Here is a 21,333-nt window from a genome sequence, read left to right as displayed (position 1 = left end):
ATTAGGAGCACATAGTTCTCAATATATATAGAGAGAAAACTAATGGTATAATAATTGTTATTCTGGATGGTCCTTGGAGACAGTGGACCCAGTTTTTTAATCAGACTCATGTTACAGAGCTCAATGCCAGTCCTTTCCAAACTCTCTGTGACAGGTGCTCCTCTAGCCTTTGACTAGTGGCCACTTGCCATATGAGCTTGATACCCTTGAATTGATCTATATCCCAGTCAGTGAGATGAGTCCAATGGTCATGCACTGTTAGTCTACCTGACAATGTCAAATAGCTATAGTAGTCTTAGGGTTCTTATTCTCATTTTCTGAACTCATCACAGATTGTTACCAAACAGTTTGCCAGCCTGCAGTGACCCATGGGCCACACTTTGAATAGCACATTTGATGCTTAAGTCTTTTGAGGAGTTATAATATGCTTGGCACTGTGTGAGACATCGGAGATTTCTGGTGTGGCTGCTGCCTCCTCAGAATGTCAGGGCTTAATAAGGATTTCCGTGGCTCTGTCAGAATGTATCATGGTGAATGGTCTACCTGGATCCCAGTCTACTTTGACCACCAGCAACTACAGGTCATCTCAATCTCTGAGCAGGGATTCCTGTTCCAACCTCAGGCTTGGCATTTAGGTGGAAAAGGGGGTTGAATTGCAATCCCTTCTCTTGTCATATAACCAGGGAAAATATCCTGGCTGAGAGTCAAAATCTTACAAAAATGAGAAACAAAAAACCTCGGCCGGATTCCAAATGCTGACTTCAGCCACACTCATTTTGCTGGAGGCCACTTTATGTCATTCTGATGGAGGTCATTTTCCAAAGCTAATTGCCCAATTCTTCTAGGCATTGGACTATGCTCCTGTTGCTATCAGCGGAGGCTACATGCAGGGACCAATGTTCTTTAAAGTATAACAATAACAACAACAAAAATCTTCATTCACTTGGGAAATTAAAGGTACAGGATCAAAAATCACTACTGTGAAACCTAAATGCTTTCACACTCAGTTGATGATACTGCTTATTGAATGATTTAGACTTATTTAACAACAGCAACAAATAGCCTATAGATAATATTGGAAATATCTCAATGATAACGATGACATATTTGTGATAACACTTGTATGGGGGAGAGGTGCCAAATACAGGCACATGTTTCAGCCCCTCAGACCACACTTCTTGGCAGACATTATCAATCAGTCACTACTTCTCTTCTTTCTTATCTTTCCTTCAGAATCTCAGCATAGAATTCAAAGCCACAACCGATATATGGACTTGGCTTCCTGGAGTAGTAATTTACAGTTTAAGAAGTGCTTGTCACATGCATTATTATTTTCATCCTCACCTGCAATTACTGTGATTCAGAATGGACATAATTATTTACACATGATAAAACTGGGGTGCTGAGAAATTAAGGCACTTAATCAATATCACATAAAAAATAAATGGCAGCAGTACAAGTTGAGCCCTGATCTGCTGCACTCAGGAGGAGACTGGCATTTACAGTGCTTTTTCTGTGTGCCAGGCTCTTTAAAACTCTGGTCCATCTAATCTTCATGCCAACCTTGTGAGATCTATAATTTTTTCCAAGTTTCAGATGAAAAATTTGGATTCAGGGAGCTTAAGAAACTTGTTCAAGGTTATGTTGGTAGTAAGGGGAAGCATTAGGATTTGAACCTACATTTTGCTGACTCCAAAACACATTTATTTGTTTTCCCACATGGCCTCTGCCATTCAGGCTTCTACTTGCAGAAAACATTATTAAGATGTTTTCTTAACATGGCAAAGATGGCCAAGGTGTTTAGAGGATTGGTATTAATGACACCAACAATTTGAACATGACTTCCTTGCTCAACATTAGAGAATTGATTAAACACATCATAGCACCACCCTGGCATATTTGTAGCTATTATAAATGGCCAGTGATGGCTACCTAGAAACATGCAAGTGTTTACTAAATAACATTAATAAATTGTATATAACCTGATTGCATTTGTGGATAAATTATGTATCTGAATGGATAAAGAATAAGAGAACACATAAAATATCTTTTGGCTGAGATACAGTCATGTTAAACATAATGCTTAAAAGAAAAAAAAAAAGAACACTCCACTTTCAGCATTGAACTGATCTTCCAGACAGAAAGTCAATTAAAAAAACATTGAACTTAATCTGCACTAGAGACCAAATGGACCTAATAGATATTTACAGACGATTCCATTTAAAGGCTGCAGAACCCACATTCTTTGCCTCGCAATGTGGATGATTCTCAAGGATCGGTCATATGGTAGGTCACAAAATAAGTGTTAAAACATTCAAAAAATTGAAATAATATGAAGCATCTTCTCTGACCACAGTGGAATAAAACTGGAAATCAATAACAAGAGGAATTTTGGAAACAATACGAATACATGAAAATGAGACAATATACTCCTGAATGACCAGTGGGTCAATGAAGATATTAAGAAGGAAATTGAAACATTTTTTAAAACAAATGATAATAGAAACATAACATACAAAAACTTATAAATACAGCAAAAGCAGTACTAAGAGGGAAGTTTCTAACTGTAAGTGCCTTCATCAATGAGGAAAAACTTCAAATAAACAACCTTAAAGTACTAGAAAAACAAGAGCAAGTCAAATCCAAAATTACTAGAAGCAATAATAAAGATCAGAGCAGGAATCAATGAAATTAAAATGAAGAAAACAGTCCAAAAGATCAATGAAACGGAAGTTGGTTTTCTAAAAGTTAAACAAAATAGACAAACCTTAAGCCAGATTACAAAAACAAAAACAAAAACACACACACACAAAGAGAAGAACCAAATAAATAAAATCAGAGTTGGAAAAGGAGATGTTACAACTAATACTGCAGATATTCAAATGATCATTAATAGCTCCTAGGAGCAAGTATATGCCAATAAATTGGAAAATCTAGAAGAAATGGACAAATTCCTAGACACAGACAACCTAACAAGATTGAAGCATGAAAAAAATCCAAAACCTGAGCAGATCAACAATGAGTAACAAGATCTAAGCCATAATAAAAAGGCTTTTGGCAAAGAAAAGCCTGGGACCTGATGGCTTCACCGCTGAATTCTACCAAACATTTAAAGAATTGATACCAATCCTACTGAAACTATTCCAACAAGTAGAGGAGGAGGGACTACTTTCAAATTTATTCTCATAGACCAGTATTACCCTTATCCCAAAACCAGACAAAGACACATCAAAATAAAAGAAAACGACAAGCCAATATCACTGATAAATATTGATGCAAAAATCTTCAATAAAATACTATCAAAGCAAACTTGACAACACATTAAAAAGATCATTTATTATGATCAAGTAGTATTTATCCCAGGCATGGGAGTGCTTCAACATATGCAACAGAATGAAGGACCAAGACCATATGACCATATCAATTGATGCTTAAAAAGCATTTGGTAAAACTCAACATCTCTTCATAACGAAAACCCTAAAAAAACTTGGTATAGAAGGAACATGCTTCCACATAATAAAAGCCATACATGACAGACCTACAGTTGGTACCATACTGAATGGGGAAAAGTTTTAGTCTTCTTTTTTTAAGATTGGAACATGACAAGGATGCTCACTGTTATGACTGTTATTCAACATAGTACGGAAAGTTAAAGTAATCAGATAAGAGAAAGAAATAAAGGGCATCCACTCTGGAAAGGAAAAAGTCAAGTTATCCTTGCTTGCCAACAACATCTTATATTTGGAAAAACTTAAAACCTCCACCAAAAAACTATTAGAACTGACAAACAAACTCAGTAAAGCTGCAGAATACAAAATCAACATAAAAATCAGTCACATTTTTCTATGCCAACAGTGAACATTCTGAAAAGGAAACCAAGAAAGTAATCCCAATTACAATATCTACAAGTAAAACAAAATAACTAGAAATTAACTTAACCAAGTAAGTGAAAGATCTCTACAATGAAATCCACAAAGTATTGATGAAAGAAATTGAAGAAGATATACAAAAATGGAAAGATATTCCATTTTCACTGATTGAAAGAATCAATATTGTTACAGTGTCCATACTACCCAAAGCAATTTACAGATTTAATGCAATGCCTATCAAAATACCAATGGTATTCTTCACAAAAATACAAAAAACAATTCTAAGATTTTTATGGAACCACAAAACACCCAGAATAACCAAAGTTATCCTAAACAAAAGGAACAGAACAGGAAAAATAACATTGTCTGATTTGAAATTATACTACAGAGATATAGTAACTAAAACAGCATGGTACTGGCATAAAAACAGACACACAGACCAGTGGAACAGAATAGAGAATATATAAATAAATCCATAATTTACAGCAAACTCATTTTTAAAAAGGTTTCAAGAACATATATTCAGGAAAGGACAGCCTATTCAATCCATAGCGCTGGAAAAACTGGATTCCATATGCAGAAAAATGAAATTAGACTCCTATTTCTCACCATATAAAAAAATCAAATAAAAATGGATTTAAAAATTAAATCCAAGACCTCAAACTATGAAACTACTAAAAAAAAAAAATTGGGTAAACTCTCCACGACTTTGGCCTGAGTAAAGACTTCTGGAGCAATACCCCACAGGCATGCAGGCACCCCAAAAATGGACAAATGGGATCACATCAAGTTAAAAAGCTTCTGCACAGCAAAGGAAACAATCAACAAAGTGAAGAGACAACCCAAAGAATGGGAGAAAATAGTTTCAAGCTACTCATTTGACAAGGAATTAATAATCATAATACACGAGAAGCTCAAAGAACTCTATGGAAAAAGATCTAATAATTTAATTAAACATGGGCAAGAGATCTTAATAGACAGTTCTCAAAAGGAGACATGAAAATGACAAACAGATATATGAAAAGGTACTCAACATCACTGATCATCAGAGAAATGCAAATCAAAGCTATAATGAGATATCTCATCCCAGTCAAAATGGCTTTTAGTCAAAAGACCGAAAATAGCAAATGCTGATGAGGATGTGGAGAAAGGTAACTTTTGTACACTGTTGGTGGGAATGTAAATTAGTATAACCACTATGGAGAATAGTTTGGAGGTTCTTCAAAAACTAAATACAGAGCTACCATATGATCCAGCAGTCCAATCCCATTCCTATATACCTAAAAGAAAGGAAATCAGTATGTCAAAGAGATATCTGCACTCCTATGTTTATTGTAGCACTTATTAACAATAGCCAATAGCCAAGATTTTGAAGCAACTTAAATGTCTGTCAGCAGACAAATGGATAAAGAAAATATGGCACATATACACAGTAGAGTACTATTCAGTCACAAAAAAGATGAGATTCTGTCATTTACAACAAAATGGATGGAACTGAAGGTCATTATAGTAAGTGAAATAAGCCAGACACAGAAAGACATATATTTCAAGTTCTCATTTATCTGTGAAAGCTAAAAATTAAAACAAATGAATTGGAGATAGAAAGTAGGAATGGTCATCACAGGTTAGGAAAGGCCAGGGTTGGGGAAAATGGAGGATGGTTAATTGGTACAAAAATATAGTTAGAGAGAATTTTAAAAATCTAACATAGCAGGGTGGCTATAGTAAAAAATAATTTAATTGTTCATTTTTAAATAATTAAAAGAATACAACTGAATTGTTGAAACACAAAGGATAAATGCTCGAGGTGATGTATACCCTATTTACCCTGATATGATTATTATGCCTTGTACGCCTATATCAAAATACCTCATGTAACTTATAAATATACACACCTACTATGTACCCTAGAAATTAAAAAAATTAAAATAACAAAAAACAAAGGAAGGATTTGTAACCTAGCATTAAGAAAATGTGGTCAAAAGAAATAGAAAAAGATAATCACTCATCAAGAAATTTGTTTTCAATACTTAAAGTAACGCATTTCCAATATAATGAAAATAACATAATGACATTTAGAATAAAGATTAAATACTGATTCAGAGCAAGTAGAATAAATAATATTAGAATAAAAACATAACATGGGGATCTCTGAGTATTTAAGTGGAAATCTGTACCCTAGAGAGATGTGAGGGCCTCATGCCATGTTGCCTTTTATTTTCTCAATGCATTCAACTCTTTTGCTTTTCGGATTTCATGGTGAAGTTCTAGGTTGTGACTTTAAAAATGAATCACAATTTTGTTTCTAGATACTGTAGGGTAAATGAATTTAATTGAGTTTTATATGCATGTTTTTTTATTGCTGTTGCCATTTGAAATTTTGCCTTCCATTTACCAAACCGTCCATCTGCCAAGCATACATTCAAGAGATACCTGCTGGGTGCTTATGCGTCTTCACATTGCTCAGAGTCTAGTTGAGGAGACAAACGAGTGGGGAGACAATTCTTACATGGGACCTGCCAAGAGTTAGTCCCAAGACTATGCGCACAGAACTCCCAGAGCACTGGGGAGAAGCTCCTACCCTAGCTGAGAGTCAGAGAGATGTTCTCACAGAAGGTGATAGATGAATGAATCCTGAAGGGTGAGAAGGATTTAGCCTGGGAAAAATGGATGATGAGAGTAGGGTAGCAACAGTGTTCTAGACAGTGGCAGTGAATCAAGCTATGCAGAGGCATGGAGACAAGAGAGCATGACCAATTTGGACCAACTGTAGGTGGTTCGTGTGGTCCAGGATGGAGTACAAGCTGGGGAAGGGGCATGGAAAGAGGTTGGGAGGCAGCAGAGGCAGGATCATGGAGGGCTTTGCGTGCAAATGGAAGAAGGTGTGTTGAAGCAGAGCAATCGATTAATACACTGAAAACTGTAAACAAGTCAAATTTAAGTCCCCTGCTGAGACTAAGAGGATCATGGTATCCTCAGGAAAATCAGGAGAGGATAAAAATTCTGGAATGACCTGAGGTCCCCAGAAGAGACTGGACAGTATGAACTGGAGCAGACTTACTTATAACTATCTTAAATTCCTTAAAAAAGACAATGTGCCTTAGCCATTCTTGTAAACATCCCATCCCACCCCTTTTGTGCCTGAAATATGGTAAGTGGATGCCACCAAACTGTTGGTTAGCTAATTGATGTGCAATTTATACAGAACAGCAGACTACTCCAAATCCTCAGAGAGGTAGACAACTGTATAAACCAATGCTGTTTCTACTGTTTCTTGCCTTCTGTTCAGTGAATGCAAGGAATGCCCACCCTATTGTTACAGGAGATTAATGAACATGAAGATGGCACATTTCACTCAATGCCAGCCTAGAAGCTTGTGGCGGCTTCCTTTAAATGTTTAAGGACATGATTTCTGCATTGTCCACCCCTCTTTTCTTTATACTGTTAGAGATAAAATAGACATCAATTACTTCTTCAATTTTAAAATCTTGTTCTTTAATGCTATTTAAAGAAAACATGGTTATTACATACAGTAAGCATTCACATACAAGAATTTCATACTAGAAATTTGAAATATAGGCAATTTCAAACTGAGTTAGAAGCAGCTTTCATTTTGACAAAATGAAAGGCAAGAATTAAGGAAGAAGGATCAGCTCCTGTGTATGTGGAACCATGAGGCACTTTTCATGAGCTCTGCATATGGGGAAATTCAATGAAAGATTCTGATGTACTCTACCCAGAAGAGAGATCCAGAAGCATTTACAAAGGCACTTCGGTGAATGAATAATGAAAGCTCTGCGTGCATTTATCCTACTAAAACCTAAGGAGGGAGATGTGGTAGCCCACTTCACAGATGAGAAAATGAAGGCTCAGAGAGGTCAAACAACTTGTACAGGGTCACACAGCTAGTAAGTAGACGATGTTCTCAGATACATACAGTCTAACTTACTCCCAAGTTCGTGTTACAGTGGGAGGGTGCTTGTCTTGACCATGATGTTAATGGGAAAAAAAATTCTTGAATTATACCACTCAGCCAGGATGGATGGTTTTGGCTCAAAACATCTACCAGTGTTGGTACCTAAAACAAACTTGAAACTTACATTTCAGCTATGTTAAACTTCCTAGAGCCCCCCAAGTCACTAACACTCTCCATCCTTCTCTAACCCCTCTCACAGTGGGCCCTCTGTTTGGATTGCCCCCTGCCTTGTCTGCCTGATGACCACCTACTCATCTTTTAGCATCAATCCAAGACCCATTTTCTCTATGAAGACTTTGCAGCCTCCCTCTCCTACCTTCTAACAATCTCTCTTTTGTGCCTGGAATCAGATCATGGGTCCAGATCTCTGGTCTGCCACTTACCAGCTCTGTGACCTTGGGAAGTTACTTCTCTGTGCCTCAGTTTTCTCCCTGCAAAATAGGACTAAAAATAGTTCCTACACCATATGAATGCTGTGAGTATTTTTTATAAAAGAAAGAAGGAAAGAGACTCCCTGCAGAGCACATAGCAGTGATGCCTGGCACATAGTAAGTGCCCCATAAATGTTAGCTAGTGCCATGCTTCTTACTGCACCTGGGATCGATTTCTCTCCAAGACTGTATTTGCTTTTCTTTCTTACATGCTAGGCAGTGATCTCCTTGAGGGCAGAGACCTGGCACAAAGAAAGAGTGTTAGAAATGCCTATGAAATGAATGATGAATAAATGGGCAAGCAGGATCTGGTGGAAACTGACAAAGCTCCACAGCCAGGTCTCATTGACCTGGACGACTCAATGCCCACTGAACTGCACTGTGCCTTCTCACGGTTGCTGAACTGGATCTTTTCGTAAAATGCCAGGCAGACAGCAGGACTTCTACTTCCCAGCAAACAAGGCAAAGGACACATTTCTGAGTTCCTGGCTTGCTTCTCCCATGCTAGTGCTCAAGTTCTACTATGACAGCATGCTGCTTACTGAAAGGCGCCATCTCCCCATGTCATGGAACAGTTTTCCCCAGTACACCGAGGACACACTTTGCGAAACCCACTACCCAGCATAGAAATACCCAACAGCCACAAAATAATGACCTCCTCATCCTGCAGATCCCTTCCCTGCTCTGGCTGGATAACTACTGCAGGGACACTGAGTCAGCAAGTCCCAGTCCCATCCAGAGGTTGCAGAGGCAGCCTCCAGAGGAAGTGAGACCGCACTGTGACAGAGCGCCATCTCCGCAGGCTCAGCGACTTCCAGCCACAGCTCCACTGGGACCACTGAGTCAGTCACCATGGAACCTCTTAGTTCAGGGCACCTCTAATCTTGTCATGCACACAACAGGAGGGAGGAGGGAATGACAAGAGGGAACAGCAGGTGATTTGACAACCCAAATCAAATGACAATTTTTCTTGTTGTTGCTTCAAAAGCACCAGGTCACCAGAGCCCCCTCCAAAGTGCTGCTGGCAAGCCTCTGTGTTCAGCCCCATCATCTGCATTCACAATGTCCACAGCTCCACCATCCTCAGGGCCTCACTTGCTCCTCCCTCCAATGGTGGGAGCTGCTTTCAGTCAGCTCTGTGTATTTCCTGACTGCCTGTCTCCATGAGAATGATTAGAATTTCACTGGAATATATGAACTTGTTTTGACGAAACTAGGTGGCTGTAACTGCTTACTTTCTGGTCTGCTTAATTTTATTACGTTAGATACCACATATTGAAATTTCAACGTCTGGAGCTTTTAAAATCTCTATCCATCCTTTCCAAAGCAGGATGCATCCATTTTTAAAGTTCTTTAATTGCATAGAAGGCTTTGGATTTATATTTACCAACATATTCGTCTGACCTCTTTCTCTGACACTGGGAGTGGCATTGAAGCTTCCTGTTACCTTATTTGAACAATACTTCAGATGACCTTCTGGGGCCTGAGACAAAGGCCAGGCTTCTCAGATGAATGTGGAGGCTTCAGATCTTAAGGTAACTTTATAAATGAATGTATTTTGTGACTGCTCCACTGTCTTTAAAAAAGTAGATGATAAGGCTGTTAGAAGAATCTTAAATCCCAGGTCTAAATGGAAGGAAATTTAGTGGTCACTGTCATTCTCAGTGACCACTGACCACCATGGAAGTCCATGTGCACTGGTTTTAAGCAATGAGTTTGAGATTGCTTAAAATCTCAGCCATGACCTTTCAAGTGGCCCACGTCTGCCCGAAGGATTTGTGACTAGGAAGCATGGCTTCTGTTCTGAGCTGCTTCTTAAGGCCTGAGGATCATTCCCTGGGCTATCTCTGGCTTTGCATCTCCCTCCATTTTAGCACGCTTCACTGGAACCAAAGCTGACCACATCCCACCAGCCTGTGATGACTACCAACTGAGGACAGAGGCCATATCTCCACAATGAAGCCCAGTATCTGGAAAACTGCCAGGAAAAATGAGTGAGTGAAAAATAATGCAATGAAGGCAGGGAATGCAAATAGCTACTGAACCAATATGCACAAGTTAGGAAATAAAGCAGCATTAGGCACACCCAGAGTGAGAGTAGACAGTCAGCGCTGTGTTTCTCTGTGTGGCTCCAGCACATCAAACAATGATGGGTACACAGAAGGTGCTCAATACATGATGAGAGTGAACACAAACGAAGCACTTTCTGTCCCCAGGCCCTGTGCTAAGCCCTTTACATAGATGGTCTGACCTGTTCCTTGCACTAAACCCTGTAAGGAGCTGATATTATTTTTGGCAAAGTGAAGGAAGGACCACTGATAGATGCTGACTCCCTAGTGAGGTCAGGAAACACATGACCCAATTCCTATCAATATCATCAATCTCCCATGCTCACTAGCAAGGCAGCAGCATTCTGCAGTGAAGCACATGGATTCTTGCATCAGGCTGCCTGGGTTCAAGTCCCAGTTCTGCCACTTGTGTGTAAAACTGGGCATCTTACTTCACTTACTGAAACTCTTGGTGCCTCACTTTGCTACAGGGATGGTAATGGGGTACAGGGATCGTTATGAGACTAGCTCAGTCACAAGATACATAGCAAAAGACCCGACATGCAACAAGCATTGTGTTCATGTGCAGCCTCAAAACACTACTCCCTATTGCTGAAACCCATCAGTGATTTCCTTGCTATCATGTCAGGAGAGGGGTAGTGCCTTCTTTCTGTTACATAGGTCTGACTTCAGTCTTTGTGGGCCGCAGGATATGGGGACCTGGTGGGCCTTGACCACAGGGTGAAAGTCAACCATTTAGAGATGATTATAATTAGAGAGGAGTGGGGAGAAGAAAGAAGGACATTTCTTATTTATTAATCTATGCTAAATGCAGCTAAAAGATGTAATTAAGAATCTGTCCAAGATCTTGCCATAGGGTGAGTGACCAAGTCTAGGATAGACTTCAAAGTCCCAGATTCCTATGTGGCGTCTGCCTGAGAACACATACTGTGAAACTCCTTTGTCTGCAGGAGGAAGAGCATCTTCCCTGTTTTAAACTAAAACTCTCCTGGTCCCTGACAAGACGATATGCCCAGCAGTACAGAGCATCCTTCTAGATTGTGGAGAGAACAAGTCCGTGGACCCTCACGCCTCGGGTACTGTGCCAGCTGCCGTGCAAGAGCCATTCTTGTAGCAGAGACCGGAGGTTTGGGAGGCACAGCCCCAGCTAGCCTGGCTGGGAGCACCTATTACCCACCCACACTCCTGGGCCGACTTTGGTTTCCCTCTGAGCAAAGACCAGTGGGCTCTTTAGTGGTTCAGGGCTGCCACGATGGCAGGGGCATTAAGATGGGCAGGTGGGGAACACAGCTAATTCCAGTTCTTGCCAGACCTGAATTTGGCTCTGGGGCTTCTAGGCTGTAGAGAGAAAGAATCTCCTTTTATCCAGTGCAAGGACTCTGTCTTCTCTTATTTAACCCTTTCAGAGGTTCCTCATTACCAAAAACTCCCCTGGTTCAGTAGCCCAGTCAGCCAGTTACTCCAAGACCTGTTTCCCCACTAACTCTCTCTTGCGGCACTCCTGGCCTCTCACTTCATGTCCTGCATCATACAACTGTTTGGAATTCCATTCTTCAACCCACCATCCCTTTTTTCCCCTTGATGAAAATATCCTTCCTTCCCCTTTCATCGGGTTTAATTTTATCCATTCTTTCATGCTCAAGCCAAGCATCATCTTTCCCATGAAGCCTTCTCTGACTGAGGCATCTAAGGTGTCTCTGTTTTGTGGTTTCATAATTCCTTCTGGAAACTTCTATCATGGCATTTACCATTCTGCATATAATTTTCTCTCTTTATGGGTCCACCTTTCATAGGAGTGAGTTTCTTGATGACAGGTGGCATGACTTTTGTCAATGCCTCTTGAGTGCCCAGCCCAGTTCCTGGCACATTGCAATGTGTGAAGGATTTTGAGGAATCTTCCCAAATCACTCTTAATTCAGGGAAGAGCAAGCCCTGCCAAAGCATTTCAGCATTTCAACCAATGCAAAATGGCTGTGCATAAAGGATTGTGAATACAAAACACAATTCAGAAACCTGAAATTAGGTTAAGAAAGCAATGACATAAAATTTAAAATGGAGTGGGAGGTCCTGGAGAGGTAAACTGCTGTACAACGAAGGAACTCCGCATCTCAGAGGCAAAGGCATGTGAAATGCAGCCACTGCCTTCTCATGGTTTCTGGAGGACAATGCTTGCTTTATGAATGAAACCATATTCCCCACCTATAAGTGGACTACTGCAATTCCATCCTAAAAATCAGTGTGATATGTTACTCTTTCAGGTCAAATATGGAGGTTCTGCATATTTCACAGGGAATTTTGCCTAAAACATTTAGTTTTTAAAAATAAAAACTTAATTTATATCCATTTCCCTCCCCCACCAAATATGTGACATGTGTTGAGAGTTCCTACAAAGTCTTAGACATATCTGTGCTTCAGCACAGGATTGGATTTCTGCAGGAGACTCTATGAAGGCAGTACATTGATTCTCCTGAGGTGTGACCAGTGTCTGAATGGAGGCATAGGGGCAGTGAACTCACTAATAGCCCATTTGAACTTGAGACAACCATAAGGAAAGCAGCAACAAAGCATTTTGTGACAATGGGACATTCCTAACCTTTGAATAATTAATTCCAAGAGACATACAGATATAGGACTCAACCCTGACAAATTCTAGTTTTGATGCTTTGTTAATTAAACCATGTCCTCCATTGAAAACACACACACACACACACACACGCACACATACACGCACGCACACCTGGTACAGAACATAGACATTGTGCTATATCACCAGTACCTCATTTTAACTTCTTGGTTCAAGATGAATATAAACCTCTGAAGTACTTTTCAAACTCACCAAAAAATAAAACTATTCGATGGTCTTACCCTGAGGTAGTTGAGGGTGAAGTTTGTTAGCCCCATCCTGGTGATGTTTTTGGACAGCTGATCCAGGACCTGAGGATCTTGTGCCTAAATGGAAAAAAAAAAAACCCACATGTATTTTACCACTACAGGATGGTCCTAAGAAAATCTCAGATTGTGCTACAGCTGCTAAGAAGTGCAATCTCGACATTGTCGATTTGCTTTTGGAGGGCAGGCTGCTGGAGGTAATTTAATTTACATTTTGAAGACACTTGCATATGACACTCAAGGACATTTTCAGATCAATTGTGCAAGACTGGGGGAAAACCCAAACTGCTCAGTGTGCTTTCAGTCCTTGGGAGAAATGACATTACTTCTTCCTGGAGAGGCCTTGGCACTCAGCCCTCCAGCCTGAGTCACAGAACCCTGCCAGGGGAGCTCTAGGTCTACCGCCCTCATTAGAGAAGCCAGGCCCTCTGGACTGGGCAGAGCCATGCTTCAGGACTGGCCTTTGTTTCCTGCTGTGACAGTGGTGGTGTTTTTACAGTTTGGGGTTGAGGGCTATATTGGAAAACTTTTCCACTGACATGAAATACACACACACACACACACACACACACACATGCACACACGCACACACATGCACACATACCTACAGAGAGACAGAGGATTCTAACTCTCCTTCCCATTAGGCTGAGTCTGGAAATAGATATCCCCAACAATTTTTATCCCATAGGACTGTAAGAGTAAGTATCACGCTTTCCAAAACATCAGCTACATTTAATTTAATTAAATTAATTAATTAATGTATTTTTTGAGATGGAGTTTCGCTCTTGTTACCCAGGCTGGAGTGCAATGGCGTGATCTCGGCTCACCGCAACCTCCGCCTCCTGGGTTCAGGCAATTCTCCTGCCTCAGCCTCCTCAGTAGCTGGGATTACAGGCACGCGCCACCATGCCCAGCTAATTTTTTGTATTTTTAGTAGAGACGGGGTTTTACCATTTGACCAGGATAGTCTCGATCTCTTGACCTCGTGATCCACCCGCCTTGGCCTCCCAAAGTGCTACATTTTAAAGAGGGATGTAAAGTACTATGGGCCACAACAAATGTTCTGTTTGGCTAGAAAAAAAATGAAAATTCTTTCTGGGATCCATTTTAAAATGAGTCTCTTGGTTCTGTTTGCCTTTCCTTCTTTCTTAATTGATATAAGCAAATTGGCACTAAACAGAGGAAGACGGAAGTAAACATCCCCTTGTCTCCCTGCCTGCCTTCATGAGACTAGGTTATACTAATGTGACTTATTCTTTTCTGTACTTACTTTTTCTCATAGTGATATCACCCATTAGATTTGTGTATATAAATAAACGCAGGAGAAAACAGAGCATGCCAGTTTCATGTCAGTTTCCTAAAAGGGGTCTTCTCTGACATTTATCCTATATATATTAAACTCGGCTCATGTGTTAGGAAGTGTTTGTTCTATCAAGTAGTCAGGGTCAACCTCAAGGAGCTTACATGTCAGTCAGAAGACAGGAAAGATAATAATAAAGGAATGCAAAAAGGTTGTTCCTGCTGCTGTGGCTAACGATGACCATGATGACAGCCAATTGCCAAGACCCGTAGAGGAGACACTATGTGCCAGGCATTGTTCTAAGTGCTTTACAGTCATTAACTCTTAGTGTGATTCTCTGAGACATACTTTATTACTATACCTGTTTTATAGATGAGGGACTAGAAGCACAGAGATGTCACATCATTTGCCAAAGCTACACAGGAGCAAGGGTCCAACCCTATGTGGTCTCAATGCAGGGCCCAGGATCCCAACTACTACTCTTTGCTGCCTTTTAGTCTATTTGAGAGTAATAGAAGTGAATATTCCAGACTCCCTCAAAGAGAGTGGAGGATGTGAACTAAGCTTTAAAAATCAAGGGCTGGGAGCACAGACAGAAATCATGAAGCAGGAAAGTGGGCTGCCACAATAGAAAGCACAAGGCTGAGGGGAAGGGCAGAGCTTGGGTTAACTAGTCAGAAAGAGGTGGCTGAGAACAAACTTGTGGAGAGATAGCTGGGAATGGGACAGCTGAGAGACAAAGTCAGAACCAGCTGGGGCAAAATCTCGATTTTGCTACCTTTGGGCTAAAAAACATGGGGCAACGTATTGAATTTCTCTGAACCTCAGTTTCCTCACTTTAAAAACAGGAATAATACTAACTCGCCTGTGTGCATGACTGTGAGGATTCAGTATCATGAGGTGTACACAATGCTTAGCTCAAGGCCTGGCATAGTAAACACTCAGTAAATGGTAGTTACTGTTATGTTACTTTCTTTGATTGTTCAGGGTTTTTAAAATCAGACATATGAAGTCTGACTTTGCTGCAGTGGTTTTCACGGAAGCGGCTGCATCATGTATTATAGAGGAGAGACTTAAATAAGCTGATGGCTTTGACGACTTCTTAAGAGAGTGCACCTGACTAGTTCCTACTTACATTTAAAATACATCTCTAGATCAGCATAGAATCCATCTTTCCACCTAATTTGTGCTCAGTAAATATAATGTGATTTATGGTCAAAAGAAACCAAGAAAAGCCCAGATATTCCACTTCAAATTCGGCACTGTGATCAGGGAGGACCAACTTCTAACATGAATCTGAAGGTATCAGAGTCTCATGTCTCGTCAGATGGTTCTAATCAAAACTGGAAACTGTTTTTCTAACTTCTCGTTTTATTTCATTCCCCAGTTATACATAACAGGTTTATTAGCCCAAGCAGAGCAGTTCTTGATAATGACTGAATGGAATTTAAGAAAAGTACAAACTGTTTATTGAAGTAACCTCAATTTGGAGTTCAAAATAATAAAGTATCAACAATAGTCTCACAATGTGCCAAACTTGGAAACAAAAAGGGGAGAAAAGAGCCTGTGGATTAAAATGGCTGAGAACAAAACTCAATATTTAGAGTTAATTACCTAAAGCGTGACAACTACTGGAATTCTTTCACAGAGAGAGGACTGGGTATTTCCCCTTGAGTGAAATGAAGGAGAAAAAAAAAAAAGCAAAGAAAGCAAAACAGAAATTAAATTACTTACATGCATGGCTAGAATGCTTCTCGGGACTAACTCTCGGTATTGTCTAATGGTAAAGTGCCATGTTTTTATTCTCATGAGATCATCAAAGGTGAACTCCAAGATCAGTCTGCCTTCTGTACATACCTACAAGTGACAAACAACACAGTCATTTGTTATGCACTTTGTGAAAGCCACATTTTGTAACTCACACATCAGCTACTCAGCGTGGTCTCCCTTTCTGCCCTTGGGCAGTGCTAACTTTTGGTAAAGATGGGACACAAGTGATTTGCCCACTGCACATAGTACAGATGTCAGCTCTAAAATCAACGGGCCCAAAAGACTGTACAGCTGCTTACTATCCATGATGTGCTAGTAATTCTACTAGTTACTACTGAAACTCTATGAGCCTCAGTTTCTTCATCTGTAAATGTGGAGATAAAACTCATCTTAGTGACATTGGGTCAAAAAGGTTTCCTCCATTTTCATCATCCTTCAGCCATAGAGGCGTGAGCTCCTATTCTAATCTTGGTTATCCTATTCTGAGACAAAGTACCCAATAAACTCATTCGTGCTTAAGTGTGAACTGCTACAACTTGACCCAACTAGAGGAAGTTTTTATTTCCAGAAAGAAATTCCAGAGGGCAATGCTTAACCCAAGGCAGGCAGTATCAGTTACTGACATGTAGAAAATAGAAGCATGTGTCCAGAGTATATTCCCTGAAGCTCAGCACATCAGTAGTGACAAATTTTGCTTGCATAGAAGACTAGTCTTAGGGGGATGGGACCCTCTATCTTTCTAAGAAAAATATATATTATTAATGAGACATAATAGAATTTTGAAGGGTCTCTTCCTTGATAATCAGTGACAGTCGCATTTTAATCTTTTTTTGATATTCATACCATTTTTAGCATGTAATTCCTATTTTATTTACCATTCCTTTCACTATTAAAAACTTTGAAATGAAAGAAAGTGCTAGGCAACTGCAAACTACTGAGCCTATTTCAGCTATAAGATAGGAAGTAGTGGTAGTGTTTAAATAGCTCAGTTTAAATAGTTACAACTCATTAATGAGACCATTTCTACCTTAAGAAAGCAGTACAAAATAGTGGGTGGATACTTTGGCATCAGACAGTAGTGAATTTGAACCCCAACTCTACTTTTTAGTCATTCTAGAACTTTGGAAAAAATCTAATAAATTCCCCAAATTCTTGTTTTTCTCATATGTAAAATGGAAATAGAAATGTCCTTGCGTAAGGATGTTAGACAAATACACTAAATGAATTCATGTATGTAGACTGCCTGGAGTTGTACTTGCCATGTAGTAGGATAACAGCAAATGAGAGCCCTACAGATAAAAAGAATGCTACCAGCAGGGCGCAGTGGCTCATGCCTGTAATCCCAGCACTTTGGGAGGCTGAAGCAGGTGGATCATGAGGTCAGGAGTTCGAGACCAGCCTGATCAACATGGTGTAACCTTGTCTCTACCAAAAATACAAAAACTTAACTAGGTCCACGTGGTGGTGCATGCCTGCAATCCCAGCTACTCAGGAGGCTGAGGCAGAAGAATTGCTTGAACCCAGGAGGCAGAGGTTGCGATGAGCCGAGATCTTGCCATTGCACTCCAGCCTGGGCAACAAGAGTGAAACTCTGTCTCAAACAAACAAACAAAAAAAGAATGCTACCAAGGAAACACAAAGCCCTAGACCAGTAATGGTCATCATGTGCCACCTGAAACATAGAAGTTCACTAGCGGTGGGATCTCAGGGGCTCTCCTGGGAGGAGCTGGGCCTCCATCTCAGCTTTGAGGTCCCCAGTGATTTTCTAGATTTCACTGAGCAGCTTTGATTTTTGTCTGTCTCTTACTGCATTGAGCTTCTGATCAAGCTTTTTAGAGAAAGATTTCCTAGGCTAAAAACAAACATGCAATCCTCCGGAAACTTGAAAAAACACACTCAGAAACAAACAAAAAAGTAAAAATTAATTAACTGAAGAGAAAATATAAGTATTTGTAAAACTGTAGTCCATGAATATATATCAACTTTTTATCAAATATTAATAATCCTTTCCTCTTTGGAAATGTAATACAAAACACCACCACTTTTTGAGTTGTAACTTGGTCTGCGCACTGGGTTGGGTGCATTCCATGGCCTCTAATCGAAGGTCACATGTTCTTTAAGCATGTCAAATGCCAGTACAGAATTACTAACAAGTGTTGATGGGACACTACTCAAGAAAGATGCTGTTAATGTGTGTCATCTTTGTCTTATCAAAGATCTCAGAGACACTGTGGGATAATTATTGATAATCTGGGTGAAGACCTTTGCCACAGATCTAATTAGCAGGATCCATGGGTAATTTCAGGCATTTGGGCACCTTGGCTGTGTAATCTTCAGAGTCTTGTTTCTGGTGTCTCAGTCATGAGAGTTGAGTACCCAGAGATGGGAGAAGACTTCAGTGTCCCCAAACCTGTCCCCTGGAGCATCATCAGCTTTGGAATTAATTTACCAAGACATTCAAAAGAGTTGCATGGAGATTAAGCCACACGATTCTCCCAGGGGTGTTGGCATGACAGAAGCCACCTGCGGTGACAGCTTTCACAAAACAGAGGTAGCTATAGGGAGCCATCAACAGTGAAATGTCTTGACAAAACAAGACAGGGATATTTGGATGCTATAATCCTCTTTTTAAAGGTGGGGATTATTGGATATTTAAACAAATATTAAACTTAGTTAAATGTTAGCCTTTTAAAAATTACCTAGTATATTTGCTTTGCATTTATGAACCACAAACGCAGGGCAGGTAAAGGTTCTGGTTTACTTCTATTGGGAGAGAATTTCATAATGGGAAGGCATGTATGCACGCCTACTGATGGATTACTCAGTTGGAGCATCCTTAAGATCAAGTTAAATTGTGTCCTTTGTTCACAGTAACAGAGCAAGCTAGTTGGGGACCTTTCTTACATTCAAACTGCCATGGGCCTACTAAATGGAAAATTGCAGCAAGCCTGGGGCTCCTCCTGTTTTCAGTCAAAAACAAGGGTTTAACTCAGGTATACTATGTGCAAGACAGGAATCCTTGGACTCAAATCTGAGTTGACTGCACTGGATGTTTTCTTTAAGGAAAAATAAATGACTTCTTTGAATGAAAGGATGGAAGGGGATTTTGGTCACTGCTGGTCTTCCCCAAGTAATTATACCCACACCTTCCAGGCCCTAGGCAGGCCCTTCACACCTGTACCCATCATAGAAATTAAAGGAAACCAAAGGCTTTGTGATTTGTTTTACATGCAATAGCCGGCAATGGAATGGAGGCAAATAAGAAAAAATACACATGTATTCCCTATTCAGAAATGATAAAAAAAAAAAAAAAAACAGGCATAGCCTATAAAAGGGAATTAATGTCTTCTCTCTTCAGAAAAATTCTGTGCATTCCTCTTAATCAATACAATTAATGTAGCTTTTATCTGAAGTCGGCCCTTTTTTTTTAAAGCTGCCTTTCACTTGGAATCCAAAATCAAAAGGGTCCCCAATTAAGAAAACATTTTCTGTTGTGCTGAATTCATGTTACCGTACTGTGAGCTCTGACATTTTGTTTCTGTGGTAACCAAAATCAGCTGATTAGTTGGCATGGCAACAGAAAAGATGTAATCCCAGCAGACACACTCTAATCAATGCCCCCAGTACAGATGGTCTCCGGAGGATCAACAAGAAAGAGGCTGGCAGGCATTCAGCTGATCACGTGCTAGCTTGAGACTAGGCCAGGAACAAGAGAACTAAAAAAGAACATTTCTCAAACTAACCAGTAGCTTTTTAACCCTTTTCTTTCTTTGGCTAATTGTAATGCAATAGTGACTGTGTATATAGCTGTATAATACAATGATTCTCATATAGCTTTGATGAAATCAAGTGTGCGTGTTAAGTGGGAGTGTTTATCTAATAGTTTTTATGCTTGGAACAGCATGCACGGAATAGTGCTTTTAGATTAACAGTTGTGCAAAGCTCATTGTATTTTCCTTAGAGGTAATTCATATGCAAATGCATACATATGTATTATACATATATATACACACACACACATCTGACCATTGATATTACAATTTGCTTAGAATCAGGAGAAGAGTAGAAATTCTAAAATATAATGTGGTATACGGGCTAAGGTAAGACGGATGAACTGTCAAAGACATAAGTGAGTATTCATATAGGAAAACTGGTGGATGCATTTCCATGGTACTTCTCTATTGTAGTAAATAATTTCATAATGAATACGTGAGAACAGAGAAAACATAAACCTATCTTTATAGAGATGATAAGGGTGTATAATAATAGCCATAACTTTGTTCCAGTTTGTAAAATCTGAAATTAACCCCAAGAATGTACCCTAGAGAGTGTTCCTCCCAGCATCCACCAATGTTCACCTCTTCCAATATAAATATTACTCAGGGTCTTTAATTCTGAAAACCTTGATGTCTGCTCTTCCGATCATTAAGCCTTGTTTTCTATTTGATTAAAAAACTGAAAACATAAAAGAAAGGCTTTATCATGTGTGTTTTAAAATTCTAATTATATATCTATCCATAATCAATAATGTTCCTAGTACCAGGAAATTGCAAAATGCTTATGACACTCCTGAGGAATAGTTAATATTTCTGTTGATTAGGATTGCGTCTGATTTTTGATTCACCAGTTGACCAAATTTTCATAAAAGCAACTCAGAACCGCAGGGTCAAATGCTGTTTGGGGAATGAGAGTTTATTGTTATACTAAATTAGAACACTGCAATGCTGCCTGCATATATGCTAGGGACTAATATCAGGCTTCCCTTTAAACATAAACATTGGCTTCTGAACACTTTTTCTTTGTAAAAAGGTCTGAAAAGTCATTAACCACTGTTTTGTAGTAAACAGCCTTATTTTATTAGATGTAAATGAGTTATTTTTAATTAATATAAGAACAAAAATATTGGAGAGGTTTTTGAGTGTTATAATAATCACCAAGGAGCAAAAAACAAAAAAAAATCAAGAGAGGTAAAAAAACAGATTCTTTGAAAGTTCCTAAAAATAAATCTGCATAATTAGCATCTGGACTA

The 21,333-nt window shown here is 39.6% G+C and overlaps 1 protein-coding gene across 24 annotated transcripts in view; it reads right to left on the bottom strand.

The window, feature by feature from the left end:
• The window catches only part of LDB2 (LIM domain binding 2), a 396,165-nt gene that overhangs the window by 62,735 nt on the left and 312,097 nt on the right, over nucleotides 1-21,333 (bottom strand). For 17 of the 24 annotated variants that reach the window (XM_008993555.5, XM_078367463.1, XM_008993561.4 and 14 more), the window contains exons 4-5: nucleotides 16,269-16,391; nucleotides 13,211-13,294 (exon numbers count right to left, since the gene is read on the bottom strand). In XM_008993555.5, the coding sequence (XP_008991803.2) occupies nucleotides 13,211-13,294; nucleotides 16,269-16,391 (207 nt within the window). The remainder of the gene's footprint in view (nucleotides 1-13,210; nucleotides 13,295-16,268; nucleotides 16,392-21,333) is intronic. The other 7 variants (XM_078367470.1, XM_035293998.3, XM_078367471.1 and 4 more) reach the window with 1 other exon arrangement.

Source organism: Callithrix jacchus, chromosome 3 (assembly GCF_049354715.1).
Source record: "Callithrix jacchus isolate 240 chromosome 3, calJac240_pri, whole genome shotgun sequence".
Taxonomy (NCBI): Eukaryota; Metazoa; Chordata; class Mammalia; order Primates; family Cebidae; genus Callithrix; species Callithrix jacchus.
This window is presented reverse-complemented; position numbering and strand designations above follow the sequence as displayed.